Source organism: Macaca mulatta, chromosome 4, assembly GCF_049350105.2.
Source record: "Macaca mulatta isolate MMU2019108-1 chromosome 4, T2T-MMU8v2.0, whole genome shotgun sequence".
Taxonomy (NCBI): Eukaryota; Metazoa; Chordata; class Mammalia; order Primates; family Cercopithecidae; genus Macaca; species Macaca mulatta.
This window is the reverse complement of record NC_133409.1, coordinates 34,528,147-34,546,116: the sequence shown is the minus strand read 5'-3', so window position 1 is coordinate 34,546,116 and position 17,970 is coordinate 34,528,147. Positions and strand designations below refer to the sequence as shown.

The 17,970-nt window shown below is 38.3% G+C and overlaps 1 protein-coding gene across 1 annotated transcript in view; it reads right to left on the bottom strand.

The window, feature by feature from the left end:
* Nucleotides 1-1,657: 1,657 nt before the first annotated feature.
* The window catches only part of LAMA2 (laminin subunit alpha 2), a 611,116-nt gene continuing 594,803 nt past the window's right edge, over nt 1,658-17,970 (bottom strand). Inside the window, exons 58-64 of the mRNA XM_015137479.3 lie at nt 13,841-13,953; nt 13,335-13,524; nt 11,262-11,417; nt 9,129-9,282; nt 5,777-5,907; nt 3,613-3,835; nt 1,658-2,027 (exon numbers count right to left, since the gene is read on the bottom strand). Of these exons, the coding sequence (XP_014992965.3) occupies nt 1,870-2,027; nt 3,613-3,835; nt 5,777-5,907; nt 9,129-9,282; nt 11,262-11,417; nt 13,335-13,524; nt 13,841-13,953 (1,125 nt within the window). The 3' untranslated portion in view covers nt 1,658-1,869. The remainder of the gene's footprint in view (nt 2,028-3,612; nt 3,836-5,776; nt 5,908-9,128; nt 9,283-11,261; nt 11,418-13,334; nt 13,525-13,840; nt 13,954-17,970) is intronic.

Here is a 17,970-nt window from a genome sequence, read left to right as displayed (position 1 = left end):
TCCCAAAGTGCTGGGATTACAGGTGTGAGCTACTGCACCTGGCCTATATTATTTTTTTAATAGGTGTGGAAATGGCCAAGACAAAGCTAATAGTAGGGTTCTCGAATGACTATAAAACTCTTTGTTGGCATGGAGGATAATGTTTCTTTTTAGAATAGTGGTTCTTATCCTTGACAACACATTAGAATTGCCTGGGAATGTTTTTTAAAATCCTCATGCTTGACTGGGCACAGTGGTTCACACCAGTAATCCTAGCACTTCGGGAGACTGAGACAGGCAGATTGCTTGAGCTCAGGAGTTCAAGAGGGCAACATGGTGAAACCCCATCTCTACTAAAAATATAAAAATTAGTTGGGCATGGTGATGTGCACCTGTAGTCCCAGCTACTTGGGGAGTGAGGCAGGAGGATCACTTGAACCGGGGACATTGAGGCTGCAGTGAGCCAAGATGGTGCCATTGCACTCCAGCCTGGGTGACAACATGAGACTCTGTCTCAAAAAAAAAAAAAAAAAAAAAAAACCTTATGCTCTGGCTGTGTCCTAGACAAAATCAGAATCACTGGACCAGGTACCAGATTTTTAAAAACTCCCTAGGCCCTTTTCTAAAACATAGGCACTTTTCTAAAACACTGAGCCAGGGTTGAGAATTGCTTCTCTAGAATGAAGTTGTGTGTACAAATTGTATTGAGCAACTGGACGGTGGTGAAATAGTGAATATGTCAGTCATCACCTCGATTGGAAACAGCACCTTCCTTCCCCTAGTGGATAACATTGTCAGAGAGGATTATTCTTTTTTGCTAAAATTTTTGCTAAAATAGGAGAAGAAAGTTTCCTGTTCTTTACATGTTCTGAATTCTTAGACTGCAACCATTGTCTACTAAAGATGGCAAATGAAACGTTTCCTTTTTAAGCTGGTGAATGAAATCAAGGCCAGTCTTCTCACAGAGCTCTTTGAAGATGACTGAAATCATGGGTAAAAGGAGAACAAAACACAGAACTTTTTTAGAAAATGAATTTGTTAGGTCAAATTACAACTCCAAAAGACTCAATGAAGTATGCCTTTTAAGTTTCTGGTTTATTGTTTCCTGATAAGTAGAAATGCATTTCAGCATTATTCCTCTCCACCTAGGTGTAAATTGTGATATTCACTGTAGGCTTAGAGAGTCCCAAATCTTAGTACTGTAGTATCAAATGTGTGCTTAGTTGTCATTCATAAGCTTGGTTCTGGCATCTCCCCAAAGCCCAAAAATCATTATCAATAAGAAAATCAAATAATTAAGCTTTCTGGCCTGAATCTGATCTATACCCTCTACCTTCAGCATAAAAAGCTATTATCTCATATGGCTAGTTAAACTCTCTAATCATGAACTTGGGTCAGGAAAATGATTTGCTAATTCTTTCACAAACAGAGTAAGAGAACTGATTTCCTCCCAATCACACATGCCAAATTCCCTTGCTGTCAGTGACTTGCACAGAAGGCCAAAGCTGACATACATGGTAAAGGATGATAAAAGTATTAATAGGAATAAGTTAAAAAAAATTGCCTTCATAAATTACACCTGAACTCTTTCCTTGAGATGACTGGAGTGCATGTTGCAAATTCAACAATTTATGGCCAGTTTCCTTTTATCCTTAAAATCACACAAAACAGGCAATTATTTAGAATGAAATAATTAGTTTAATATTTATAGACTTGAGAAAGAACTTGAATTAAAATTCAGTCTGTAGTCTGAATTAGCACCATCTGAATACAGAAAGAATTCTATATACATGCACAAATTAGTTTAATTAACATATATAGGTAAAATATATTTGTTTTACTTCATATGCTTGTTTTGACAGACCCTTCCTGGGGTTACACTTATTTTTATTAGTTGGCTGGGCATGATACAGGTTGAACGCCCCTCAGTTCCAGGGCCTTGGCAAAATTAACTTCCAGTGGCTTGCCCGTGCCTTTGGTGAGCTTCAGGGATCTGACGCAACCTCGGAACGGAATGCTGGTGGTCAGGCCAAACTGCTTGAGGTCATCTGAAAAAGGCAACGCAAGAGGGCTCAGCTTTGAAATGCTCCTGCGCCAAATGTTAAGAGCATGTTTCAAAGTCACCTGTTAACTTGAGATTAAATTGGAATGCTGTTCTATGCAAAGTTAGTGGTTTTGTTTTTAGCCTTACTAATAGAATTGTGAAGAAAGATCAACTGAAATTTTTTTTGAGACAGGTTCTTGCTCTGTTGCCTAGGCTGGAGTGCAGTGGTGCAATCAAGGCTTACTGCAGCCTAAACCTCCTGGGCTCCGGCGATCCTCCCTTCGCTGTGTTGCCCAGGCTACTCTCCAACTCCTGGGCTCAAGAGATCTGCCCATCTCAGCCCAAAGTGTAATTCCAGTGTTGGGATTACAGGCATGAGCCACCATGCCCAGCCTCAACTTTTTAATAGTTATATATTATAAAATCTGAAAACATCTAGAATATACATCTTAAGATATGAAATAAAGTGGTTTGGGATGAACAAATTTACAGTTGTGAATTAAAATCGTAAAATGTTAGTTCATGAAACAAAGCAATTGATCAAATACTTTTAAGTACTGACTTAGAACTTTTTGAAGGTGACTTTATCACTTTCTTACATTGTAAAAATAAATCCCTAAAGGTTAAGTAGTTTGGAAATTCATGTAGAATCTTCCTCTTATTATGGAGGTGCTTGTTTCAGCAGGCCTACTAGGTGTTAATCAGGATCCCATTTCATAGACTGAATGGAGAAGTACATTACCTCCTTCGTAATGTCTTGGAATGTATCCTGATTGAAGCAAAAGATCTTTTTAAAACCCAGAAGGCACTTTGGAAAGAGGAGCTGTCGTTGGGCCCCCATTGCATTTCTGTCAACGTTGCTCTGTCAACAATTGCTGAATATACATTTTGCTTGTTTCATTAAGCAAAGGAGCTTTATGTAAACGGGGACAAAAGTTCCTCTCGACAAAATGATGAAAGACCATTCCAGGAGGCTATGTTATTACAGTACTTATTAAGAGCCACTTGGCTTACTTCTCATCAAGTTGGCCACTCTTGTTTATGGGCACTTTAGGTAAATCTCTGCAGTTCACATGCTATGTTTAATGTGCTAGAGAAGGATTTTGAATGAGGATTTATTGCTTGGGTTTCTTTGTAATATAAATATAAACTCTATAATAACATAAGGGGGAAATTAGCTACGTTTAACCCAATGATTTCCAGAACTTGAGGAAATAAGTTCCATAACATTTTATGATTCCTCTGGTATATTAATTTTAAAAAAATCAGTAAGAACACCAAGTTTGGCTCCAATTGCTGTTAAATGCCTCATATCTTTTATAAGCCAAATTCATTTCCTCTAGCTTCAATCTCTCCACAAATGAAACTTTGGGGGCTCTCATGAAAAGTTCAGTCCCATGTGGTTTATATAATATGTTCATTTTACACACTGGAAATTTAAGGTAAGGTGCTATTTATAGGAGCAGATTCTAAAGCTAGGAAGCAAGTACACATAAGCACACATTCTTAGACACATGTAAATATAAATGATTTCAAAACCACTAACATAAGAGAGCAAAGACATTCTTGCTGGGGTAGCCAACACTCACCTGGGAAGCCTCCAACAAACACAGGGTCATTTGTGTCAGCTGATGTAGATGCTGGGTTTAGGCTTTGGGCTTCCACCTGGTTCCCATCGACTGTGAGCTCGATGCGGTGTTTGATCTTGTTGGCAGTGACTTTATGCCATTGTCCATCACACAAATGCCCTGGAACCCCAGCATCGTAGACAGCAGTGAATCTGCCGGCGCCATTGTCCACATGAAACATCAGCTGGAAAGCAGGAAATAGAACAGTCACAGATGGTTTTATTAAAGAAGTATCATGATGTTTCACACATAAAAATGATCAGGTCTCTAGGAAAGACGTCGGCCAGAATCATTTGAACTGGATGTAACTGGGCATATTGAAAAAAATTTTAAAACTTGATAGAAATTAAAGTATAAATCTAATCACCAGGAGCCACAAATTATGTTCTTTGCTTTGGGGCATTGTTGGGAGTTAATAGGCAAGATACATAAAGCTGGTAATAATTCTGCTTTCAGAAAAATTTGAGGCCAGGTGACAAGAAAAGGACCTAGTGTACACAGGGAAAAATTCTACCTCAGATCTTTGTAGAATGTGAGAGTTCTTACTGAACCTTATAAAATTTTCTTAAAAGATACTGTTTAAAGTGACTATTTATTTGGTTTACAAATTCAAAGTAAAGGATTTTTTAAATTTTAAACTTTTGACGTTTTAATTATGTTTTTTCTTTCATGGATTTCATTTTATATACAAGATTAAGAGTTACATAAATTATATTTTGGAGCCCGTTTCATGTCACAGGTGCCAAAGACCTGAGCCAGAAGGCCAGTTAAATTCCTAACAATGAAGAACTTAGATTAGAAGTTCTGGTCTAAATGAGAAAAATCTGTTTTTAGTAATGTGGAAAGGCCCCTGAAATTTGAGATGACAGAATTCTTTTGAAGCTGGTGAAGAAATGAAACATATTGAAACATTAAAAACATTAGTCAGTTTGGCAACACATTTGACAAGGTAAAAGAAATGAAGTCTTAAAAAAGAAGATTAAAAAGGCAAGTAAATAGGTGAAAAGTTTGTAAACTCTAGTGATGTAATTATTACTGAAATGTTTACTATATTGGGTGGAGTTTGCATATAGATTGCATACTATATTGGGTGCATACAATATTGCATACTATATTGGGTAGCTTTTGCATGTAAAAGGAGCTTGGTGAGAAATGCACATGATAGTGACATATTGATGGTAACTGCCCTTAACAGCACTTGATGAAATGAAGCTTACTTGAAAAAGATGTAGTAAAAGTGTGTTTTGAAAATTTGGTAAAACTATTAAGTGTTGTTTATTTGTTCACCCTTTTTTACCTCTAAGCTGGTGGATCCTTTTTCCTGCATTACTTTTGTTTGAGGACAGTTTGAAAATTGAGCGGAAGGAGGAAGAAAGCAAGAAAAAAATAGTTTAGGTCACTATGTGATTTTTCTTCTTGGGAGGCAACACTAAGGGTAGAAACGTGAACTGAGTTGAAGTACAATTCCTATTTAATAGCCAAATAGAAAACTTGTGAAATTTCTTGTTCTGCCTTCTCTTTTTACCTGCTGCCTATAGTGCAAAGTTGTCTCACTGCAGGGCTTAGAGAGGTGTTTAGAATTTGATTATCAATTATTATCAATCTGACACACTACTTTTATAAATTTGCTGTTTTTTGAAATGGTATCTGGATGCTCTTTTAAAAAATTGAGAAACTGATATGTCAGTTGGCTACCTTGACTTCTAAGAGATGCCTAGCCTGTTATAAGAGGCAGACTAATTTTAGATGATCCACACCTCTGCCTTTTCTCCCACTGGAGTCAATAGTTTCATAGACAGTGTGTTGCTTAAGAGGAGAATAAGAGTGTATTCATAGCAACACAGTAAGAACTTGAGATCTCAAACTATTTGGTTCATTATTAGTCAACATAATTGGCTTGCTGTAGAATTAATGCATTTAAAGTTTATACTGGCCTACACAATAGTTATGCTGAAAACATACACAAATTGAAATGATCCAGAAGGATGAAAACATACAATTTAGCTTTCTCCCAACAAAGAATACAGCCAGGCTTCAAAATATTCGAGTTCGTCACACATGAACGATATCTACACATCAACAATATCATGAAGAAATCAGAAATGTTTCGATTGCTGACACTCACCTTTTCATCAATCATTTCAATACCCATTCCATCCATTTTTTGACTACTGATCCCCAGAAGAACTCCAGTTGTTCTAGTTGTGCGGAATTCAAATTCTACAAGAAGGTCCAATCCCACTTTGAATCCACCAACTGTAAAATGAAGATTTTAAATATTGTGGATTAGAGTATGGGGATTGTTAATTCAAACGTGTGCAATGCATGACTTTTTATTAGATTTCAATTAAAATGCTACCTAATTCTAATGAGGGCTGTAAGTTTCAGATCTTGCCTGGCCTATCTTCCACCATTGTGTCCTGTAACACACTCCATAGTTATTGCTTCTTTTCTGGGCTGCCTTCCCTTCTGGAATGTACGTTCTATGAGATCAGGGGCATTGTCTATACTTTTCACCATTTTATCCCTGTGCTTACTAAAGTGTCTGGCACATCATGACGGTTTAATATGTATTATTTGAATAAATGGATACACACTGAGATTGACTCAAAGAATCTCACTGTCAGGTATTATTATCTTAGAAGTCTCTCAGTTGGGTTAAGAAAAACATTTCAGTGATTTTTCAGTAAAATTTTAGTGGGGCACACTAAATGGTGCCATAATCATCTGAAAGGGTTCAAAAGTTGCCACACATTTTATTAATACAGAGAGAAACTGTAAATACAATGTTGACGGGAAGTTTCTGGGACATAAGTAGACTTATCTTGTTCATCCAGTTAATTCTTTTCTCTATGATTTTCCATATTTGACTCTTTGATTTCTTTAAATCTTTGAGCAAGTATTTAAGATATGCCTCTTAGGAACAAAGTGATCTGTTAAGATCTGTCTAGACCACGGAAACTGAATTGAGTATCAGGGAACTACTCAGGGGAATTTTCTCCAAGTCTTCTATTTATTAGTCAAGAAATAAATGCTGAGTGTAGCCACAGCTGTCTCCAATGAAGGATGGTAGCTGTTATGTGAAAGACTTTTGTTCTACTGAGAACCTCGATGGGTTTGGATTGGCAAAGGTGGGTTCATAGCAGATTTTAACAATAAAAGCTAGCCAGTTGTGCCTGGGAAACATAGTGACACCCATTCTGTAAATAAAAAAAAAAAAAAAATAAAGGGTAGAAGAAGCTGAATTGTTCTGCAAAATAAAACCAAAAGGGAGAAGTAAGGAGAAGAGAGGAAGGATATGAGGAAGTTCGGCTGAGGACAGAAAGAATGAAGAGGTCAATACAAAGTCCCAGTGACTGGGTCGGTGGAAAAACATTTAAGAACAAAGATGTCAAAGGTTAAGATGAATTGTATGTTTTCCAGTGAAGTGATCTCTTCTGACCACCCAAGTCTTATGTAAATTGTATTACACTGTGTGTTCAGGGGATGGCAAGGGCCATTAGAAACAGAGGAAGTGGGTAATTTTCTGGTTTGGTCTGATCCAGAATTATAAGAGCCCAGGCAGGATGGCAAGTCAATCCATTAACTGCAGAAGCTGAAGCTGAAACTCATCACAAAATTTGACATTGAAATGGGCAAAGACTTCTTGAGTAATAACACCACAAGCACAGGCAACCAAAGCAAAAATAGACAAATGGGACCACATCAAGTTAAAAAGCTTCTGCACAGCAAAGGAAACTATCAACAAAGTGAAGTGACAACCCACAGAATGGGAGAACATATTTGCAAACTACCCATCTGAGAAGTGATTAATAACCAGAATATAAAAGGAACTCAAACAATTCTACAGGGAAAAAAAAATCTAATAATCCTATTTAAAAATGGGTACAAGATTTGGATAGACATTTCTCAAAAGAAGATATTCAGATGGCAAACAGGTATATGAAAAGGTGCTCAACTGATCATCAGATCATCATGCTCAACATGATGCTCAACATGATGATCAGTGCATCACTGATCATCAGAGAAATGCAAATCAAAACTACAATGAGCTATTATCTCACCCAAGTTAAAATGGCTTTTATCCAAAAGATAGGCAATATAACAAATGCTGACGAGGATGTAGAGAAAAGGGAACCCTCGTACACTGTTGGTGGGAATGTAAACTAGTGCAACTGCTATGGAGAACAGTTTGGAGGTTCCTCAGAACACTAAAAATAGAGCTACCATATGATCCATCAATTCCACTCTTAGATATATACTCAAAAGAATATCGAAGAGATATCTGCACTCCTATGTTTATTGCAGCACTATTTACAATAGCCAAGATTTGGAAGCCACCTGTGTGTCCATCAGCAGATGAATGGATAAAGAAAATGTGGTACATATATATAATGGATATGAATAAGCCATAAAAAAGAATGAGATCCTGTCATTTGCAAGAACATGGGTGGCTCTCGAGGTCATTATATTAAGTAAAATAAGCCAGGCACACAAAGGCAAACATCACATGTTCTCACTTATCTGTGGGAGCTAAAAATGAAAGCAATTGAACTCATGGAGATAGAAATTAGAAGGATAGTTACCAGAGGTTGGGAAGGTTAGTGGCAGGGAGGAGTAGGGATGGTTAATGATACAAAATAGTTTGAATGAATAAGAGTTAGTATTTCCTAGCACAAGTGTAACTACAGTTAAAAAAAATTAATTGTACATTTTAAATTAACTAAAAGAGTATAATCAGATTGTTTGAAACATAAAGAATACATGTTTGAGGTGATGGATACCCCATTTACCCTGATATGATTATTATGCATTGCATGCCTATATCAAAATATCTCAGGTAACCCATAAATATATACAGCCACTGTGTACCCACAAAAATTAAAAATCAAAGGATTAAAAAATTATTATGTAGAGGTTATTTCCTATTTCTTTTTCCTAGCTGTACCTTCATGACCAGTGATATAAAACCATACTGGAAATGTTCATTGGAAATGGAGTGGAGAAAGCCAGAAATGATGCCAGCCATCGTCACCATCAACAAGAAACGGACACGGGTGTGCATTGTGTGTATGGGTATGTGTTGAAGGGGAGGAGATTATGAAATACAGCCTTGCAGGGAATTGAAAAGAAGAAAAAAAACATATCTCCAGAAACTGGAAGGTAGGAAAACAACATAGTATAAACATATGAGTGTTCTTGCAAAATTATTTATTTTGCTGTTCTTAATCTCCAGTGAAGGAGATGGAATAAATTCTCTAAATAGACCTTTACTTTATTTCTTCTATTAATTCTTATCAGGATCAGATACATGAATTTTTAAGAAGCATTTTTGAAATTACTTCCATAAGTTTATTTTTGGCTTAAATAAAGGATACTAGTTTAGGACTCTGGGAACTTTTATTATTTGGTACTAGCAAGAAGTTAGTATTTGTATCCAGTTAATAATCAACAGGAAGGAAATGAAAGAGCCTTACCTGCTTTGGCAAAACCTGTTCCATCAAAATATGTTCCCCTCTGAGCATTTGCAAAACATGTCCCGATATGGAAGCTGGAGGTGGGCTCTTCCAGATCAGCAGGGGCCTCTGCCATGTGGAGATTCCTGATGCAGCCGTCAATGCTATAGGTCACCTAAACGTTCAGATCAGAAGAAACAAATGTCAAGTTTTAGCAGAACTTTGCCTTTACGTAGAATACAATCATTTGCGGGGTGCTCTATGTGTGTGGTTATTGGCCAGTTGTCTTAGGGTAGGACATCCCCCAAAGCTGCCTGGGTTCTCTATTACCACCAGGCTTCCTGGCATGGATGCAGAAAATCCTGTGTTGTGCTTCTCAACTCAGATGTATCTATCCTGGAATATGACTGTTCTCATAGTCTAAATACTGCACACTATGTCTCCATTGGTTTGACAGAGCTATGGGCCCCATGTGGGTATCATAAGTTTTAATTGGTCTCTTATGTTCCAGATTTTATGTTTCTATTAATAGTTTATTAAACTTACTATATACACATTTTGTCATAGCCTATGTTCAATTTCTATTTGAAAAGGTAATTAGGTTTGGTTCAGTGCTTCTTCCTTTTGAATATCTAATGAAAGCAGCAGACCCTCCCCTAAGAAAATGCAAATATGCATAAAACTTGAAAGTTTGCATAAAACATCGGGGATTCAAGGAATTTAGAAGTAACTCAATCACACTCTGGTCCATTATATTTTATCTGTTTTTAGAATTCAAGTGAATTGCTTTTACCAGTGTCACTTCAGAGACTTTTGTTTTTGATAGACCTAAAAAGCATATCCAATAGCTATGAAAGGAAAGTAATACTGATCATCCACAAGAGAAGCCAAATGCTGAGAATTACAACTATAATGGGTGATTGTCTTTGATGAGTGAGCAAATCTACATTATCATGTGTTCTAATTTGAGTACAGAAATGTATCACATTTGTATCTAGTGTGTTCTCTAAAAGCACGAATCAATCCCCTATGCTTCTCTCAGAGTAACACTTTCCAAAGCAAACTAGGACACATGGTCTGATAAAAAAATTATTTGGTGAATATTGATTTACAAAACTGTGAGGGCTTTAAATTCTGAATCCAAAATTGGATAACTGTACTCTAACTACTGCATCTCTCAATATTTGCTAAATCTCTATGCCTGAATACCATGAATACATACCATCATTTTCATCTTTCAGTGCTTTTTATATGCCTGCTACTCTTCCAATCACTTTATTTTTATTTATTTATTTGTTTTTTGAGACAGGGTCTTGCTGTGTCGCCCAGGCTGGAATACAGTGGTGCTATTACAGCTCACTGCAACCTCTGCCCCTCGGGTTCAAGTGATTCTCGTGCCTCAGCCCCCGAACTAGCTGGGACTACAGGCACATACCACCACACCTGGCTAATTTTTTGTATTTTTAGTAGAGACAGGGTTTTTGGCCAGGGTGGTCTTGAACTCCTGGTCTCAAGGGATCTGCCTGCCTTGGCCTCCCAAAGTGCTGAGATTACAGGTGTGAACCACCACGCCCAACTCAATCATTTAATCTTTATGCAATCCTTTGTGTTTAGTATTATCATTACCCTATTTTGCAAAAGAGAATTCTTTGTTAAAAAAGATTAACTTGCTCCAAAACACACAGCTAGTCAATAGTTAAATAGGTATTCAAACCAAGAGAGTCTGGCTCCAGAATCCCCACTCAGTGTTCCGTGGCATTGTCTCTCATAAGCTAATCTAAAAAACCTTCTGTCCGCCGGGCACGGTGGCTCACGCCTGTAATCCCAGCACTTTGGGAGGCCGAGGCAGGCGGATCATGAGGTCAAGAGATGGAGACCATCCTGGCTAACACGGTGAAACCCCATCTCTATTAAAAGTACAAAAAATTATCCGGGCGTGAGCCAAGATCGCGTCACTGCACTCCAGCCTGGGTGACAAAGCGAGACTCTGTCTCAAAAAAAAAAAAACAAAAAAAAACCCTGTCCCTTTTCAGGAAAGATAACTTCCTACTCACCTATCAGCTTTCATGGGCCCATGTGACCTAATAAATCAAAATATATCAATAAATGAATCAGTCATATATTTAGGTAATAAAGAAGAAATTAGATATTTACTGGACCAATTCTTCGGGTAGTGTAGTTGATGGGTAACCCACCAACATACAGCATTCCCACAACATCCAGGATGTCAGCTTTTCTGGGACTAATGGTTCTGTTGGAGGCCCCATCTACATAAAGAATTCCTTCTTGCTTACTTCTCATTATCTTAATCTACAAAAAAGAAAGAGGTCATTAATGCCAATCCTGAACAAATTTCAAATATGCAGAGTATAAGACATAAGGACTTTAACAATGTTACCAAGAAAAATTGAAACAATGTACAGAGTGCTTAGTATGTGCTAAGCCCATTATATATGGGAAAGTTAAACCCATTTTACAGAATATCTCAAATTCTGTCTTTTCCATGACTACTATCACCAAAAGAATACCGAATTTTCCTGGGTCAGTTTTAGGTTGAAGTCTCTTCAGGAGTTTCCCAAGTGTGGATATGTGTTGAGAGGGAGGAATGTTGTAAGGAAGCCTGCAGACTAATAGCACTTTCATGAATTAAGTGCAGCAAAATTCATGTACAGTTTTAAAAGTGCCTTAGTTTGATTGAGCAAGGAGCCTGGGCTCCCAACACGATTTCAGATACGCTATGTCCCTTTGCCTAACAGGCCCTTCTTGTGTACAATTAGAGAAAGAGTGGCACAAATAGGCTGCACTTCTTTCTGCAGAAACTGATGAGTACAAAGTCAGGGAGGAAGACAGAGAACTGACTGAGGCTGAAATTAGGGTGGTGGAGCGAATTATCTTCTGAGACAGAATGAAATAAGGGGTGTAAAGACTGGCTGGAGTATAAAAATCTTGAGTCTGAATTTAGGTAAAGGAGCATGAAAGCCTGTAAAACGCTAAAGTACCATGATGGTTTAAAAATTAGTCTGGGTCAGGATTAGAGTAATTTAACTCTTCATTTTACATATATTTATTCTGGTTTGGGAAGTAATTTTAAAAAACCATCAAAAATAAAATCCATTTTTAATTTGACTAATTATAGCATTTAAGTCCCTTTCTTAATCCCAGCCTCATTGTGGTTCAACGATATGTCTTTTTCTCAAGTGTCATATTTATTATTCTATTAGCTAGAGATGGAAGAAATCTTAATGAGAGCTCCTTCATTTGGATCCATATTTGCTAGTCATAAGCTCCCAGCAAAAATGAAGATTCTTTTTCTTATTTCCATGATAACAAATTGGTTGGCTTTGCGTTTTTTAAGGTTTTTTGACTTTCTAGAATATGACAAGTCCAAATATGTTAACATTAACCAAATCTAACATCTAATAATATCGTACTCTGAAAATTAAAAATTTTATTGGTCTACCTAGGGAAGCTTTACTTCATAGGCTATCGCAGGTGCAGAGACAAATGTTGAGATTTTGTTTTAATCAGGCAGTATATTATCTATTTGCAGTCATGCCAAAGAGGACAGTAAGCTGGCAAACGAGCCTTCTGTGCCCATAATAGTACCAGTTTCTGGGTGTAAGGCCAACGTTTTTAAAATTGTTCCAAATAACTGTCAGTAGAAATGATACCTTAGAGCCCTTTAAGCACGATAAGCCAGAGATTCCTGGATTCCTGGTTTTCACAGACCAGTGTGTGGTTAGGTGGGGAGCCTTGGGACCCATTTTAGTGTTGCCAACTTTTGCTTTTGGCAAATACTATTTCATAATAGAAAGGCCTTTTAGCCACCATAAAAATGCTATAATATAATCTCAGAATAAATATTATTCCTTCAGATCGAATACATCGAGCTTTATGATGAACACACTCTGTTGTTCTACGTTTCTCACTTAGAGCAGTGGAAATGTCTTCAGCCGCCTGGTCTCAGTTTATGGGTAGAGGTTTGAGAACCACAGCCATATAGCAGTGATGGAACCATGATGAAGCATGTCAGTGGTCAAATGTAAACCTACACAGGTCTGAGCACATTTTCCAAGATTGTAGTAGTTGTATATGGCACTCATTTTATTTTTAGCTTCTGCCAGAGTCAGTGTCTGCCCTGGCAAAATATACTGGCACCAGGAGAATGCTGATGGCTGCCACTCACTAATTCCCTTAGGGTACTGCCAATATCCAGGGGACTATTACCTTGTGCCACTGGCCATCATTGATTTTGGTGGGGATCATGGTGTTGGTGTCCCCACTCCCCAAGTCATAGCTGAAGTAGGGCAATCCATTTCTCAGCTGAACTGTGGCAAAATCAGCATGATTGATGCGAGCCATGTAAAAAAGCAAGCCAGATTCAGCTTCGGTTCTTACTTCCAACTCAATTGTGAGACTGTGAAACAAAAGCATGCAAAGTCAAATAGAAAAATAAGAGCATTCTCATGCTAAAATAGAGCGGTATCAGATCATGGCTGCATTTTCATAAAGGAGAGTAAAACCTTCTCAGAGATGAGGAATGTCCTGGACTACTGATTTCCTACATTGGGCTCCTCAGGCTCAAATAACATTCTATTCTCTACTGTACTCAGTAAATTAAAAGAAAAGCTAGCTTCATTAATTAATAAGTGTAGTAGATTAAACTTAATTAAACACGAATACTCAGTTCTTCATTTATCAGTTCTTTCCCAGTGTCTCAGGATGATACATACTGGTTTTTAACTTTGGTGTCATCAAATGCAATTGCAATGTGACTGTTTCTTGAAAGCCCGAACTGCTTGCTCCCCATCAAAAGAGCTGGTTCTGATTCTGCAGCACAAGGACCCTGTAAAATACCCAGGAGAGAAAGACAAGAGATTATGGACTGTTCTTTAAAAAGGTAATGATGCTGTCTAATTGTTTCTTACATATTAGAGTAATTCTTTAAGAATAAAAACTGTACATTATTCATCTCTGTAGTCTACTGCATAGTAAGTACTTATTATCAAGTGCTCAGTGAGTGTGAATCAGTTTTCTTATATCACACCCTTGAATTGCTAAAGGAATGTGCTCAGACATATGTATTGATTAATTCATAGTTTCATTATCCTCTAAAAATTTATTTATATTTCTGAGAAAACTGGAATTTCCCTTTCATTTTTCCTTCACGTATGAAGAGTTCTATTCTTAGAAGATCGAACAGTGAAAATGACAAACTAGCCGCTTGGGTTATAACAGTAGAAAAATGTGTTTTTTTCTTGCCCTCCCCATTTCCATCTCCCACTATATTACTTTTTCTTGAAAATTATCAGTCCACTAGAAGGTTTCCATGAATTTAGACTTTCAAGATGGTGTATCTAAACCTGCACGTCAGCCCATTCAGGCCCTTGCCAGTTGCTAGGCAACCCAGCACATTTTAAAAATGTAACCCACCATACACCATTTCAACTGCCACTGTTCAAAGATCAGCTTCCCAGGGTGCTGAAGGGGGAGAGCTAGGTGCGGGGCTGTGCCGTCACATGGTTTAATGCTCTGCTGTCACCATCTTGAAATTCTTAATAATTTTTCAATGAGGGGTCCTGCATTTTCAGTTTTGCACTGGGGCTTGCAAAGCATACAGCGGTCCTGGCTAAGTAGATCACATTTGGCTACCATAACACACAGCTCCATAAATAATCAAGGCTCCTTAAATTACCAAAGCCACAATTCCTTTCCCTGTTCTCTATTTTCACAAGATAGCTCGATATACAGGCTGCTTAGGAAGGCTCTTAGAACACGCAGTACATGAGAAAATAACCTGCACACTCTCACCAACACATCTGTTTTTAAGATCTGCACTTAATAGCTCTGGCTGGGCCACTGCCCCAGTGAGTGCTGACTCAGCAGAGGTTCTCAAGCAGCCCAAGGCAGGCTTTTGATGCACAGTGTTCTTCCCAAAGAGTGTACCTCAGAGATGACTCATCAGCACACAGGACATTTTTACTTGATGAGGAAAAGCCTTGTTCTCTTTTCTCTTGATCTTAGTCAAACGAAGCACTCTGCCACAGCAGGTAAAAGGCTTTAAGTGTTTTGAAACACTATAAAATTGGTCTTCATGGAAGTATTTCCCTTCTTGCTTCCCAGGAGATGGTCAGTTATAAAGAGCAGACTGGCCGAAATTCACACAGCTATGCAAAACCCCGTGGGCAGGACAGGAAAATGCTATTCATTCGCACAGTTGAATGGCCTCTTTTAGAGTCAGCATGTGGCACCTTTCTTATTACGCTGCCTGCAAAAAGAGCCCGAATGGAGACGCTTCGGTAGCTTAAGATCTCAGTCATGAATACTCCTATTAATAGAATTGGGGTCTTTTATCAACCTCTCACGATACTTCCCGGACGGAGGACCATCTCGACAAACATGCGGAGCCTGCGGTCTTCCTCAGAAATTGCTAAGAGAATCCTATCTGCTGTGAGTCCACTGGGGACAGAATTTCACTGAAACATCTTTACACCCTCAGCTCTGAAAACTGAGGGATTAAAATCGTGAATGGATGCTGAGGAATTAGGAAACAATTACATGTAGCTCAAAAGAGAACCACCAGTGGGTTATGTCCATGTTATTGCGGTTACAGTCACTTGTCTAATTCCTATATGTAAATGTTAATATAACTTCTCTCTTAAAATTAAAACAAATTTCAAGGTGGCAGTTGTACACTGCTGGTAGCAGCTGTATGTTGTGGGGGACTTTTTGATTGCTGGTAGACTGGACAGGTGTATCCAAAACTGGTCCCGAGCTAAGCAGCAGATTTTTGTTTGTTTTTGTTTTGTTGTTGTGTCGTCGTACACTATCAGATTTTCTAGATGGACAAGGCACTGGTCAAGTCATTTTAGAAAAAAACCTTTGACCAGAAAAGGACAAGGACTTTGTCAAAGTTCTTTTAAGAGTCATTGCAGGACACACCCGATTGAAATTTAGGAAGAACAGCACCTCCTGGATTAGATCCTCCATTTCTGCAACGGGCAGCCCTGGAGAAGCAGGCAGAAGCAGTGCTTAATAAAATGGTGTTCTCAGATGAGCCAATGTTACGGAATAGTTGTACCAAACTGACACTGTAACATGTAACCTCAAAGTTTAAAGCCATTATGGTGTATAGCCCTTTGTTTTTAAGGACATCCAAGGTGATGTTTACTATCATTGATTTGCAACAGGATGGATGTTGTTTTAATAAAACTTCTATCACCTTCCTTTATTAAACTGGTAGTTGGAAAAGGACTGAGAAGTGCTGGCGTGAGAGGGTTTTTATACATGTGTACCTCAGGATTTAAATGGGACAAAAATTCCCCACCCTCTAATTTGACAGCGTTTTGTACAAATCTAGATCTCCCCCTTGCTTGGTTAAAGGATGTCTTCCTTGCATCACTTTTCCTGGGGTAAACTGAAACCAAGTCTGATGGGCATGGAGGCTCATGTTTGTAATCCCAGCATTTGGAAAGCCGAGGCAGGAAGACCACTTGAGGCTAGTAGTTTGAGACCAGCCTGGGCAACAAAGTGAGGACCCCTGCCCCGCTCTGTCTCTCCAAAAGAACAACAACAACAACAACAACAAAAATTTAAAAAAATAAAAAATTAGCCAGGCATGTTGTTGCATGCTGAAAGCCCCAGCTACTTGGGAGGCTAAGGCAGGAGAATTGCTTGAGTCCAGGAGTTCAAGGTTAGAGTGAATTACGATTGCATCACTGCACTCCAGCCTGGACAATAAAGCAAGAACCTGTCTCAAAAAGAAAAAAACACGATGGAATCAGGGCAGCACCAGTTTATTGGTTTGCCCGGTGTTGCTTCCTCTTCTCTTCCTTCTGCCTCATGTTCCACAGTGGGTGGAGCTGCTCATTCAGCAGCTCAAGCTTCCTTTTTCCTTCTAGAATGTTAAAGGGGGAACAAGTGAGATGGAACAGACACTGCCCCGTGCTTTGCTCAGAAATAAAATGATCTTGTCATTAAGGATGTTTTCAACTCTGCTTGCCATTAAAATCTAAGCTAAGACAAAAGGGTAAGAGAAAAGATCTAATGAGGTAATTTTAAGGAACTTTTAAAGAATGGTCATTGCAAGATGAATCATCCTTTTCTAAGCTAGTGTATACTTGAAGGCATCCTCATCTCTACGGACATGATGCTTTGCCTGTGTTGTTTTGGACACACTAATCTCTCAAATGTGTTAAAACAAGAATAATAATAAAAAAAAAAATTTACGGTCTCAGTAGAGGCTCATCAATCTCAACGTGTTACAATTCTGCCACCTTGTGGGGACTTTTTAAAGTACTAGAAATAGATAATGGTGAAAATGGGGTATGAAAGGAGGACAGATATGCTTGTTTTTCATTTGCCTTTGCTTGGTAGGTTACAGGTTGTAGGCAGACAGGACGTGGCTGGGGAGTCTAGCGTGGTGGTGCACCTGTTGATTATATCAGTGACGTGGTTGGGAATAATTATGGAGGAAGCCATGCTTCCCAAAGCCTTGTTTACGGAAGTAGATAGTGCACCAAATTAGTAATGGGGCCAAAACGTTTTCACCCTCACAGTGTCACTTGTTTAACTTCAGGTCAGAATAAAGCAATGGTCGTTTCTATCTGCAGATTGGTCGCTGACATTTGGAAATGAGTTCTTAGATTCAGGAGTGCGTATAATTCGTTGATAAGCATCTCTTGAATTTCCTAGGTCCTGAGCAGAGATTTATGTTGCATTTATCAAAACTGGCATCTTTGTTCTTGAAAGCACCAAACAATGAATCATCATAGAAATTGCATAATTTTCTTCTTTCATGAGTCAATAATTCCCCTAATAAATGTGGGCTAAAATCACATCTGATGCTTATTTGTCATGATTT